The sequence below is a fragment of the Catharus ustulatus genome, chromosome 4 (assembly GCF_009819885.2).
Source record: "Catharus ustulatus isolate bCatUst1 chromosome 4, bCatUst1.pri.v2, whole genome shotgun sequence".
Lineage (NCBI taxonomy): Eukaryota > Metazoa > Chordata > Aves > Passeriformes > Turdidae > Catharus > Catharus ustulatus.
In genome coordinates this window covers 26,551,529-26,565,741 of record NC_046224.1, presented here as the reverse complement: position 1 = coordinate 26,565,741, position 14,213 = coordinate 26,551,529, and the positions used below count along the sequence as shown (strand labels likewise).

The 14,213-nt window shown below is 43.4% G+C and overlaps 1 protein-coding gene across 2 annotated transcripts in view; it reads right to left on the bottom strand.

Annotated features, from left to right (window-relative positions):
• The window catches only part of SYN3 (synapsin III), a 188,636-nt gene that overhangs the window by 147,423 nt on the left and 27,000 nt on the right, over positions 1 to 14,213 (bottom strand). For both annotated transcript variants that reach the window (XM_033058014.2, XM_033058013.2), the window contains 2 exons: positions 10,155 to 10,212; positions 558 to 649 (listed from right to left, as the gene is read on the bottom strand). In XM_033058014.2, the coding sequence (XP_032913905.1) occupies positions 558 to 649; positions 10,155 to 10,212 (150 nt within the window). The remainder of the gene's footprint in view (positions 1 to 557; positions 650 to 10,154; positions 10,213 to 14,213) is intronic.

Sequence of the window (14,213 nt, the reverse complement as noted above, 5' to 3'; positions counted from 1 at the left end):
CCCTGCTGGCCACACTTCTTTGGAGGCAGCCCAGGATGTGGCTGGCTTTCAGGGCTGTGAGAGCATACTGCTAGCTTATGTCAAGCTTTCTGTTGTCCAACACCCCCAAAGTCTTTCGTGTCAGGGCTGCTCTTGATCTGGTCATCTGGGCTTAGTGGCTGTTGCAAGGGTAGTGCACTGGGCCTGAGGCAGGTAGGCTGATGAATTATAGCCACTGTTTAAAAAGAGGGTTAGTTGATGGGGAAGGAGAGAAAAATCAAGGGAGAAGAAGATCTGTTGTCCCTTTTGCTGGGAGTCTGGAGGCTAAAAAGGACCTGAGAAGGAGGCATTTGCTGTTGCATGAAGGGTCTAGACTGGAAACAATGACTGTATGGCATAATGAGCACCTGAGACCTGATACAAACCCACCAGAGCCAGGCCAGTGTTTTCAGCACTTCCAAGAATCCTTGAAGCTACCAGGACTGTGATGCCCTGATTCAAATATTTGTCACCCCTGAAGCCAACCTGCTTGCCCCAGCACTGATGCACAAAGCCCAGTTTCAAGACCAGCTCCTCACCTGACCACCTTGGTGCCGTTCCTCATGACCTGCATGTCCACCATGCAGCCACCCATGACGTAGGCAGCCAGGTTCAGCTCAGAGAACTCGGCCTGGAGAGAAGCAAAAGGGCAAGGAGTTACTCAAGGGCAGCAGGGACACAAACACACAGACACAGACACAGAATTTTCTTCATCCAGAATGTGCCTTTCCTTCCTTTTTTTAATTTTTTTTTTCTGTGAGGGAACTGGAGATCCAATTATAGCTGCTTTGCCCTGAGAGACTGAAGAAGTATTTATGGCTCCCACATTTGGGGTGTAAAAGTAAACAGGATTAGGTTTATTGCAGTAATAAGTACTGAAGGAATTAAGAATGAGCAGGCTGAAAAGGAAATAATAATAATAATAATAATAATAATAACAACAATAATAGGTAAGGTAATTTGCATTCAAGTTCAAAGTTTCCACTTGGAGACATCCAGAATTATCTCTGAATTGGCTACTGTGCCACTGGCCAGCTGTAAACCTAATACAAAAGATTTAAACCTTTTTAAACCTCATTATGTTTCAGGAAGGTGATAAGCAGACGTCACCTGATGTGATTTGCTTATTAAGATTTTTATTATTAAAGAGTTAGCAAAGTTGGGTAAGTTATTAACAGAGCTACTCAATCATTAAAAAGCTTTGTATTTTAAAAGGGGAACAACTTGCAAGGCTGGAAAGGTTGGCAAGGGATAGTTCAGCCATGGGGAGCAAAAGACACAGGGTGATAATGATAAATATAAATAAACAGGTTTAATTTTTTTGAGGCAGAAAATGTAGTCTTCTCTCTTGGGGCAGTTTTTTCCCCTTCCTTTTAAGGCATTTTTTTTGGACTTACTATGATGAAGACTGGGCAGCAGTAAAATCAAATTCCAACCAGTAGCTAGCTAATCCCAGAACACTCAGATGGTGCTGCTAATACTTATGACTTTATTGAGATCCCTGTACTTTTTAATGTACATCTGCTAATTATATTAGTTGGAATCAAAAGGTAGTGTCAGGAACAACTTCAATACATAAAAAAAAAAAAAAAAAGAAAAATTAAACCAAGCATGTTTTGTCCTCATGAACTCATGGAAAAAACTTGCCAATGGAGAACTAGTGCACCTGTAAAGGCTCGATGACAAATGAAAAGATAATTTCCAACTTTCCTTTTAAAATCCACATAATTTTAGAGCAATGGCTCTGGACTGGTGACCCGATGATGTAACGAGATTTCGTGTCTGTGGCCCTGTGTAAACTTTTAAAGGCAACACCCTTACACGATCTTACATCATTGTAACTCCCAATTACAATGAAAAGAGGGGGAAAATTCCTACTGCCAAGAAATAAATTCTGCTTCTAGCACAAACACATACACATGTAGACATGCTCTCAGGGAGGGATTGGAAGTGGTTCAGGTGACTGCCTGGGTTTTACTGGTGAGAGGCTGCAGTGTGCTGCCTTGGCCACAGCCACGCTTCTGCAGTGACCCTTTCAGATCAGAGCTAAGAAAGCATGCACCCCTCAAAGGCACCTGCCTTCCCAATATTTGAAAAATCTCAGGAGACCTAGGGAGAGAGGAGTCCTCCTTGGACAAATGCAGTAAGATCAGATACTTTGGGCACCATCAGTGATCTCCCCAATGGGTCAAGGTGACATTGCTGGCTTACACATTTAGCTCCAGAGGCTCTGTGGGCTGGGGAGATGAAAGGATGTTTTTCCCACCTCTGTGTCTCCATATGCCTCAGAGATGTCCCACTCTGCAAGCAGAGTGCTGCCCAACTGGACCTCCAGCTTCTGTGGCTGAGGAATGCATCATCTGATGTGAGCACCAGTGCAAGAAAGGGGAGTTTTAGGTCTGTGTTTTCATGTTTTTTATGCTTTTCTTTCAACGTTTTTTTCCATGATGGTTTGTAGTAAAGAGCTTAGCACTCCTCTTCGCTGGGGGTGAAAATGGGCAATCCTCATTCGATGAGGGGCTCTTGCAGCCTGACTAAGCTGGTCTGACAGGCGTTTCCCTGAGGCACTCAGGCCAAACAAAGCTGTGCTCAGACACCTGACCTGCAAACAGGCCTGAGAGCCCCCCCGAGATGGTGAGTGCCTCATGCCAAACTGCCAGCACCAATTTCAGGCCCTGCTAATGCCAAGAGACAGAAGAAAAGGAGAAATCCCCTTTGGCAACCATTGTCCAGCGTACACTGGCAAGAAGAGTGAAGCGTAGAGAGGGCCTGGGGGATTCAGCTATCTCACTCCCAAAATGTCCAGAGCTACAATCAGAGCTGAGGGACAACCCTGACCTTTGCCTGACAGTCACTTCTGCTTTAACAGGCAAAGTTAAGGAATGCTGCTGCTTTCATCCAGCTGCTTTGTTCCATCCAACAGGCCGCTGCTGGCTGGTGTTTGGAAGAAGGCTAAAACCTTCAGTCAGCAGAAATTGTTTCCTGTTGATTTTCCAGTGCTCCCTGTATTTTTAACTTTGTGGGTTTTGTAGCCCGATGACTTCCCTTGGCTGGGATTTCAGCTCTGAGATCATCTCCAGCCTGAGTTTACCTTGCAGACAAAGAGGTCTTTGAAAGCAGCCCATGCAGATAGAGTGACAGGTAACTATGCATAAAACAGGAGAGCCCAGCTCCCCGTGGCCTTCCAGAGTCATTTGCATTAGGAATCATGGAACAGAAGGCGGCATTGCATTAGCCTGATGGTGTTTTATACTTGCTTTGCAGCACTGCCAGTGGCTGCAAAAACATTCAGGGCAGGAGCAAACCGTGTGTGACAAACGTGACACAATCTGTCTTGAAGAATAATGTAATAAGAGTGTGAGTGGAAATATTCTGTACCTCTGTGAGGCTCAGCTATGAGATGATGCCCACAGCTACTTTGATCATAATACTTTTGTCCAAAATGCCTCCTTCAGGTATTAAGAATCAGAAGACTCTCCAAATCGTTTGGACTAAACCTTAAGGTACTCTCGGTTTTCATCAGTGTCCTCTGTGTGCTGCAGACCTTTTTGGTGAGCTATTTTAGAGTGTCTGTTTCTGTTTCCTGATATTAAAACAGGGAAGATTTTGTCATTTTCAATCATGCAATAGTAGAAATGCCTGGCTTAGTAGCTATTCCTCTTAGTGATTTAAGGGAAACACATGTTCAAGGTGTATTTTAAGCATTTATTGTAGAATAACAGAAAGTTATGTTGGAAGGACTTCAAGACATCATGTCTTTCTCTGGCTCCTAAGGCATGACCAGCTCTGCCTCTGCCATTGTGTGCAGACACTACATAACCCTCTTCTGTCTTCCATGGATGAAGAACCTCCTCGGGCAGTCTGTACCTTAACAACAATGGAAAATTTTCCCAAAGCCCAATCTAAATCTTTGCCCTTACCTTTTAAGACAGCAATTTTTTTGTGTCCATTACTTCTTTCTGCAGAACCCGAAAACTTATTCCTCAAAGAATTGCTTTTCCTTCCTTTTTAAAAATATTTTTCTTTTTTTAAAATTTCTTTTTAAAAAATTTCTTTCTAGACAAAACTAGTCCCATTCTTGTAAGATTTTCTTGTAGATGATGCTTTTCAGTGAATTGATCAGAGTTGTTGCTGTCACAGGGATTCTCTCTGGCAGGTCCCCAATTTCCTCCTTTTGTAATACTGCCAACCATATGCTTGAGTATGGATTTGTCATACATGCAGCAGTGTGACTATTTTTAAACTCATATTTTGGATGAGATCCACTGTAATCCTTGCATGGCTTTGTCAAGGCCACTGATCAGCCTGGTCCGTGCCATGGCTTAGGCACTTGGGATGAGGAATTGCTGCTGTATAATCAAATCTTATACATTCCTCTGTGGATTTTATGCCTTGTTTTTTGGTGGCTCTTCCAATTTGTACAAGGAAAGGCCCACATCAGGCTGCATTCCTAAAGCAGCACATTTCACTACAACCATTACAAGCATCTCAAGGGGAAAGTAAGCAATCCCTAAGTTTGCACCAGCAGATAGGTGGGCAGATAGTTTGGATGCCTATGAGATGAGGGCTGAGGCTATGCATGCATGCAGAATTAGAGATTACACATCCTGATTCCCTGTGTCTCTTCCTGAGACATTTTTCCTTGGGCGGGCACCCTGCTCCCCATCTGCTCCCAGTACCAGGATTGCTCTCTGGGAGAAAAGGATGGAGAGAGTTCATCTGTGATGTGAATACTGCTCCACAAGTGCTTTTCACAAGTCCCGAAGCTGGATGCATTCTCCTATCCTAGAGACAATGCTGGTGCTGAAGGTCCACATGCCTCCACCTGAACATCTTTTCTCTCTGATGGCATTAAGAATTGTCTCTTGGGTTTACATTTCAGAAGTTATGTGACAGCCTGAAAATTTGAGGTTTAGAAAAAGCATATTTCTAAATATTTTGTTCCCAGGAAATGGCTCAAAACCATGAACCCTGTAAACTTCCAGAAGCCAATGAAAACTGAAAAAAAAAAAGCATTAATTTAAGAAAATAATGATTTTAGAGTAATTCTTGTTACTTCTTCAAGTCCCTTTATTTATGGTTTCTGAATGCATGTGGCAAGCTATGAGAACTCTGAGCTGCTTTCTGGCATTCAGTTGGAAAAAAACCCAAACCCTAAATATATAATGAATAAAAAATTATACCGTTGTTTGACAAGAGCTAGTTTTCCTTTCATCACACACAGACCTGTCAGACTCCACCTTTTGAAAGGACCATTTTACACCACACATGAAAATACCTCTTTAGGGCAGGAAGTACAATGGAGCTGGAATTCATGATTTGTATTACAATTATCTTCTGTGACTGCCAAGTACAACTTCTTTCCTGACAAGGCTGCCAATGGAGTCATAATCTATACCACAAGACTTTTCCAGAAGCATGTACATAGGAGTTCACTGAATAATCATTCCCTGAAAACAAACTGAACAGTAGGAAGAAGTGAATGAGCTGTGCAAGAAAAATGCATGTCAGATGGACAGACTGACCCACCTTGTCACAGCAGGAAATGGTGGGAAGGACACGGGTGAGCAAACAACAGGAATGAAAATGGAGATGTACCTTTTGGCTTCATGACTCCCCTTTCACACTCTTCACCCCACTCCACCATCAACATCCAATGCCAGGAAAGATGTCACTGAACATACTAAAATTCCTTTGGGAAATACCTGTGGGACAGGTGGCCTGAAGGCAGTGGACTCTCTCTAAGAGGTGCTGCTTGCTGTTGCCTGCTGTGTCCTTCATTGGTCCATGGAAGGGATAGGACTGGAAAAGCCCCTCAGAGCCATAGGGTCTAACCTTGCTACACTTGGCACCGTGTCATGAAACCCTTACTTGCACCAAGGGATTTTCTAAAAGCACTCATGTCTTCTTTATCCTCTGCTATAGCAAGAGAAACAAACTCAGCTCTTCCAGTCTCCTCTCATAATCCAGATCTCCACGGCCATCCCAGTGACCCTGCTCTGCACATCCCCTGCTTTGTAGCCATCGCTCTTCCAGACAGGTGTCAAGTGTGTCCCTCATCTGCCCCCCACCCCCAGGGTCTGTCTGATGGGTCTGTGGCTGTCCAGGTCTCAGCCCCAGATCTCTCACACTCCTGGGCTTCTCTGTGGGTGTGCTGGGATATATGGCCACGAGGCATTCCCCTGGGACATGTCTAATGCCCAAGGAGACCCCACACAAAGTGTGCTATGATCCAAATGGAAAACCCCACAAATCCTTAAAGCACACAAGGTTTAGTTTTATGTGGGACTGGGCAGAGAGGGTGGGGAAGGAGGTGCTGAATTAGATTCTCTCTAATGAAGGAAAACATCTGACAGAGCATAGGGTCTATGGTATAATTCCTCCTCTTCCTCAGTATACTGTGGTTCCTAATGCCTCCTGTCCTCTGGCCAATGAAGAACTGAGGAGATGAAAGCAAAATTGTTTGTGTGAGAGACTAAAAGCAGTGTGGTCCACTCCTGTGGCACTTTCAGATTCTTCTTTAAGTTCAGCTTAGCCTTGGAGCCATTTATTCAAACTTACGCTTTTCATTTCTGAAAGAACTGTTTTAGTATTTGTATTTCTAGAGGAAAGAACTGGAGATGCATACACTGAAGTTCTGAAAGCTAGAAATCACCAGGCAAGTAAAAGCAACAACGTGGATCAAAATATAAGCAGCTTATTTTTAGTATAAAATAGAGATAGTATTTTTAGATTCAACTGTTCTCTTAAAGCTTAGAGCTTTACCACACTGAGTAAAACTTAAACCATCAGGGTTTCAATCAGAATAGGTCAAATAGATTTACCTTTTGGATCAGTGTTTCAGTCAGTCTCATGAAAGACTATCATTGCTACAGAAGTAAAAAAAAAATACCTAAATAAGCAAAATGTAATCCAAACTGCCTCCAGAGAAAAAGAGGCCATGACTCAGGAGGATGGACTGGCTTTACACCACCAAAGCCTTTCACCTCCCTCCCTGCAGCCAGCAGGAAGAAGGCAATGGCACTGGTGGACAATAATAAATCCTGCAACCTTTAAAGCACATTATAATTATGGTTTCAGTGTTACACTGAAGATCAGAAGAGAAGAAACAAAGGTGGAAACAAAGTCAGGCTCCACATTCATTTTAATGAGTGCCAGGAGAGTGGTGTACACACCAGTGTCCCTGCCAGCTCTCCTCTCATCCACTGGCACCAGGTGATGCCCACAGGAACCTGTCTCATCCTGGGGAAAATTGATATGAAGAACTAAGGCCTGGGGTTGCTATCAAGGTCATGCGATTCACTCAGTGCTAAAAAACCAGAAAACCTTCTTTCAGAGTCCATAAAACCTATTTTCATACAAGCTGAGACTTGCAGAAGCAGCTCCCTGAGCCGCAGGATGACATTGAACAGTCTCTCTCCTGTGTATTACCCAGTGTCTAAATGTACTGGATTCACTTCTTGCAGAAACTTCATATCTTGGAACTTCTGCCTGTTTCTCGAATTCAGTTGGAGTGAGCCAGAGCTGGCTGTGGGGACAGGCAGGGCAGGACAGCATGGTCACACATGTCCTGCATTCCTCAGAGCAGGGGGGACAGCCTGGAGAGCTGGCAGGGGTGTACAGCCAGATTAGATAACTGACTTCCCGCTGCTGAGAGAGGGGGACTGCTGCTTTCAGCACTCCTGCTCCTTTACAAATAAGTGATACAGCGACTTTCAAAAAATATCAGCTACTATCCTGTTCTGCTTCCCCCAGACTGCTAAACTGGCATGCTTAGAAAGAATTAAGATGTAACAGAGATGGATATGAAAGAGGAGGAGAAAAAAGTTCAAACCAACTACTGAACATCCATGCATAGTTAGTAAAAAAAAGGCAGTGGCTTTTTCCCAATGTGGTTTTTCAGGAGTATTTAACATTTGGATATTTCCTTTCATTGCTTTCTGCCATTCAAACTTCTTTGTTTTTTAGCTTTTCAGATCAAAAGTGGTTTTTCTCCTATAAAATCTAAAAAAAAAAAGTTCCTAAGGCAAACTGTGTTTCTGACTGAGTTAATGATGTGTGGTTATCTGAAACAGGATCAAATGGAAAAATTAAAAACTAAATGAACTTACTGAGCAGATCAAATGGTTCAAGAGGTGCCTAAGAGTCAAACTCTCTGATGGAGAGTTTATTCAGAACTGAAAAGCCAGATTAAGGCTTGGCATAGTCTATGCCATTCAGGGGAGAGTTAAAGGACTGAAGATGGGTAAGCTGGGAACTCACAGAGAAAGATATGGACCATGTTGATGAACACAGTTATTTCCTTTCTTTTTTTTTTTACTCTTTCATAAGAAAATTGTGGAAGAACATTCATTTTTCAGGTAGAGAGGGTCAGCATTCAGCTTCAGGGGACCTGATCCCACAACAGTTTAGGCTTCTAGACTGCTTGAGGAAGAGGTGAAGAAGTTAGGAAGGCTCCAGATAAATAGGGTAGGAGCAATGAATGAAAACTAAGTATCAAGAAATACTGAGCAAGGACGGATGGACAAAATAAGAAGGGATCACAAAGCCAGAGTCTGAAGGAAGCAGTGCCTCTCTCTTGACCTTAACAATACACAAGAGGGGTCTGGGGTCAGACTCAAGGGCTGCCCTTGACATTGCAGCTTCCGTGTTCCCTGGAGAGACAGTGATCTAGATGGGAAAAGTCATCCTCCCTTCTCCCTCCAAGGTCTGGAGGAGTCAAGAGCAGCTCCCTGCCCACCAAATGGAGGCTGGGCTGCCTGATCTGAGTGGCAGTGAGGGGAAAAGTGGAAATAGGCAGGATCCTTGTTTTCTGTTCCTCAACTCTCCTACCCACTGGAGGCTTTGTTCCCTTGGAAAATGCTGCAGTCACTGTGGGCATTTAAAGCTGCAGGGGCCTGGCCATGGTCCTCACCAGAGAAATTGCATTATGGTCTTTGCTTGGAGCAATTTGTTCCCTCATCTAGAACATGGGTATTCAGCCTATGTGAAGGATGTCAAGAGGTAAACTGGGAAAGCCTCCCTACGAGGGTCTGTGGGGAAATGTGATAAGATGCCTTGTGACAGATCAGGAGTCCACTTCTGACCTTCTGCACTCACCAACCATTTGAAGGCAGCTCCCTTATACTGACCTCAAGTGCAATAACATTTGAGGAGAAGGATTATGAGGGAAAAGGCAGAGACTGGAGGTTTAGAAAATAATTAACAGGTTGTTGGCGAAGAGTACCAGGTCTAGCTTTGAAGCTGAACCTACTTTGAGTGATGGAGAGGTTGAATCAGAGGTTTGAAGGGAAAACCTAAATTATTTTATTTCATGCTTCTAAGTGAGTAGCATGATTTTAAAATAGTTTAATTTTTTTCTATTCTCTTTTAGGATAATTGCTAAGGCAGCCAACAAAATAAAGACTTTGATAAGGAGATGCCAGGAAGAATTATTCTTGCTAATAGCACCCAGACTGACATGTGTGTGATATCAATAAAAAAGAAAAATCTGTCCCAGACACAATTTGATCAGAACATGTGTGCTCATGAACGGTCATAGACAATAGGACAGGACCCCTTTGAAAAGAGAAGAAACACCTTTTCAAGGGTGATGGGTCCTGAGAAAGTATTCCAAACCACTGCATTAATAATCTGTACACACACGATGCAGAATCAACAGCCTTATAAAGACAGAAAATATTAGGTCATTCAAACAACATTCAGCAGTTTTCTTTATCCACCCAAACATTTTTATAGTCCTAATGAATATAAAACAAGCTTATGATTCCTTCAGGATCACCATCTTATCTCTATATCTCCCTTCTTATGCCTGCTTTCAAGTTGGGTGCCTGCAGATGATGATTATTTAGAATAGTTTCTCTTTTGGAAATAGCACCCAGTCTCAGTCAATATGGGACTTCCTTTTGACAGACACTGCACCAACACACAGAGCAGGGGAGAGACCCCAACATGGAGAGGCTTCAACTGAAATGAATGTCTGGTGCCAAGGCTAACAGGGAAACAGGATGTGTCCAGTGCCCAGTAGAGCACATAAAAAACCAGGCTGTGAACCTCATTGCTGCTCCTGGGACAGATTACATCTCCCTAGTCATGTCCACATACATTCCTTAGAGAGAAATTCACTTTTAACTGACCTGCTCCACTCGGATATCAAATTCTCCATTCACCTTCTTCCCCTGGAAATACTTGGCCCTGCAGAAGAAACAAGAGAGACAAACATGGTTAAATAAGGTTTTTGGCTTTCATTACATACTGTTTTGCTTCTGCATTTCCCTTTTTGCTGAAGAATTTCTATCCGGGTCGCAGCATGTTTTTCTAATTCCTATCTTCTTTTAGCTTTCTGTTCTCCAGGAGAAACCTGCCAAGCCAGATGAAAACCACATTGGAAAGTTCCTTCAAGGCTTGTTACTTTTTCATTTAATTTTCAAACTGAAAACCAAATGTTCTCCTAATCTTTTCCAGGGAACAACTCTAATCAGTGATTCTTTGCTATATCTCATTTAATGCTCAATCTTTATTCTGTGAAAGGAGAGCAACATATGGCACAGCATCAGAAACTTCTTCTGATGTTGAGCAAGGAGCTTTATCATCCCAGCTGAAGTACTTCTGTTTCTTTTTGCTATTGATTTAGGAAAACTGTATGTGCATCTCTACAGTCACTGGTGAAGGATCTCTTCTCTTGAACAGAGAAACTGTGTTTGCTGTGGGGCAGGACACAGCTATGAGAAGAACATACACCTTCCACCACCTCATTACTATCTCCCCACACTGTGCAGACAACAAAGCACTTCTAGAAGCTTGTTCATGTGAGGGGAAGGCTGACAGTAGTGCTGGAGAAGAAAACAGAGGAAAAGAACAGGCAGTTTTATCTTTTTGTATTTGTATTTGTGTATAATGCCTTTTATATTGATTAGTCAGTGGGGAAACTGCCAGTATAAATTTCCCTGTGAATATTTCTCCCCAGTTCTTCCTCTCACCAAACAAGCTTGACAGAAGAAAATATGAATTTATTTTGTCAGTACTCCTCCCCTACAAACTTTCAGAAGGCCATGCAGGCTCCAAAGGGCTCTTCAGTTTGGAAGGCATTGAAAACAGTTTAGTCCTGCAAGAGCTGTTTCCAGAGACAAAGTAACTCTGAGCTCTGTTTCCAATTGGCAAAGACAGGACAGAATAAAGAAGTAAAGGAAAATGAGGGGAAGCCTGCTTTGCTCCCTATTTTATAGTATAAGGGAAAAAAAAAAAGCTGGCTCACATTTTTACTATGTGCCTATTTGTTCCAATAAAAAAGAAGAGACAGTAGGAAGGCAATTTTCCCCATGGCTGAAACACACTGGTTTAGTTTATAGCTGAATGTTCCCCTCCCCCAGAAATGTGACGTGTAGATAAAAAAGTTGTTTTGTCATTCTGGCTCAAAATGAAGTCAGAATTTTTAATTATAATAGAAAAATACATTAAAAATGTCAAAGGCTTTCTGCTTAATTCTAACATCTGAATGCTGTATCACGGTTCCCTTCCCAGACAGCTTATCCATCAGCATGATGCAAATAAGACTTCTGCATAGGAGAGGGACAATGTAGCAACCAGGTGTAACCAAGACCAGGTGACTTGAACAACTCCTGTTTGGTATAAAAAGCAGATCTCTGGCCATTTTTCCTTTTTTTTGAGCATTGCATGAAAAAAACAACTCAGCAGACAACCTAAGACATCACACCTCTAACAATAAACAGGAACTCTAAATGCACTTAATAATTCCATTGAATTTCTGGAGGCATGGATCAAGAGGGTCTGGCAGCATTCCTCACTCCTAAACATTGGGGATATTACTGGAACCACTGACTTCTTAAAAACTGCAATAAGCTTTCAGAGGGCTCACAGGAACTGATCTGAAATTTGAGGCGCACTATTCCGTGGTACAAGTTTGTTTATATTCCCAGCATGCTCATAATACATATTCCTTACCCACATTTATGAAACACACTTCCTCCCCCTATGGCCTCTCCTCTTTGTTTACCAGCTGGTTGCAAACTCTTTGGTGAGGCTTTGTTTCAGTTTGTAATGAAGTGGGATTGACCACAGTCCTCAGCCTGGTTCAGATGCAGCAATGAGGCTTCCACTGCCTGCTCCAGGAAATTGGCCTCCACACAGTTACAAAATCATCTTTTCCTCTCTGCAGTACTGGCTGGGCTTATGGGTGGTCACACAGAGGGTGCATCCAGCGTTGGGAGTTGTTGGAGTAGTGCAAGGGGCCTCAGCTTAGACACTGTGACCTCTCTGCCCTATCCCTCTTTCCACACAGGTTGTCTCATCTCATGTCCTAGAACTTTCCTTTAAAGGTACTTTCTTTCCAAGACAGCCCTGCAGGAAGCTTAACCTGTTCTGAGTGTCTCTGACAACTACAGGTGCCCAGCAATTTGCAGCCAAATATTTTGGTCTGCCCATCATTTTAACACAGCCCAAGGTAAGAACAAAACATTTCTTAGTGAAACATCTCTGAAACGGATGGAGTGGTGTTTTCAATTCTCACCTGGAGTTTTGGAGCCCCTGGGCAGTAGAGGCTACCACACTGAAATGAAAAATGCCTTTAGCATCCTGCCGGAGCCCCTCAAATTTTAAGCAAGTTGGAATCATTGCTAATGCTGTGGAAGCATCATAAGTCCTGCAAGAAAGAAACTCTTTTGGTCAGTTCTGCACAGTGTCTGAAATGGCTTATGGTGCTCCCTGTGGGCATGAGACAGAGGAAAGGAAGACCATGCTGCTGTGCTGGCGATGCATGAGAAAGAGATGGATGTTTCTGGCAGTCTCATGGCTGTACAATTCATTCATGGATGCTCTCTGCTCCAAAATCACCTGAGCAAATCTCTTCCAGACCTCTGTCTAGGACCTGACTGCTGCAGAGTTATGTAGGCAGTTTGTAGTGTGGCAGAGGAGCTGTACCCAGGAGACCAGTCCAAAAACCTTCTGGGAATCTGGGAAATGTCACCACTCACCTTCAGCATAGCCAGCTCCCAGAGAGGAGAGGAGCAGCTCACAACCCCAGGAGAGCTCAAGCCATACAGACCCACTGCCTCTCCCAGGCAGTCTGCAGCACTGACCACTGCCTGGCTGGCCACCCCTTTGTTCTCAAGCATGTCAGATGTTCAGCTCAGCAGAGCACAGAGCTGCAGTTTGGCTGGGCAGGGTGCGGATGGGCTGGTGCGGTTGCTGTGATCTCAGTGAATTAGCATGTAAACATGTTTTGACTGAAGAAATCTGCAGGGCCATGCTCAAGAGCAGTTCCTGGGTGGGATTTGTGGAGCTAGGCAATCCACTTAAATGTGGCTCCACAGACTGGGAGGGAGGAAGCATCATGATGAACAGCCAAATGTCTGCCCTGGCCTGCAGGAAAGAAGCTTGCCTTGAACCCCTCTCTCTTTCTGAGTAAGAAGCTGCATGCTCTGGAAAAAGGATTTTCTGGGTGCAAAGGCATCAAACAAACATAACTTTTGCTTTCTGCCTCACCTCTGACATGATTACAGGGACATAAGAAACCCAGTGCCTCCTCTTATGAAGTAATCTGGAAAGGAGAGAAGTTTATTTTGCAGAGATGTTCTGTAAACCAGCCCCAATCTGCCTCAATTACCATGGTTGGAGCATATGCATATGCACATACATATGCAGCATATGCAACAATTTGCATTATATGAAGTCAGATATGGAGTGTACCTTTAACAGCAGCAAAGGAATAATAAATGATAAATTCACCTCCCATTACCTACCTAGGGCTAATTCACAAATTTTCAGATCTTCCTAGGAGAGATCTCAGAGGAACTGATACAGCAAATATCGGAATGCTCTCTTGAAAACTGGGAAGCCATTCTTCAGATGAACTAATAAGCCTGAGCCCAAATCCCCTGTGATGTGTCTGAACCCTGACTCACACCTGTATCACTGTTCAACAGAGGCCTTGAGCTACAAACTCAAGAGCTGGCTTGTACCTGCAACCCAAAAATAGGTTCTCATCACTGAGAGTATGCAAAAGAAAGATATTGTAGTGGCAAATTCCTCCAAATCCTCTGATCAAGCTTGTGCCTTTGGATCAAAGACACAACAAGCAGAGAAAGCCAAGCCAAACTTTGCATGGAAACCACTTCTTATCTGAAACAGGAAGCAGCCTTCCCTACGCTGTGGAGGGGCCAGAGCAAAACACGATGAAG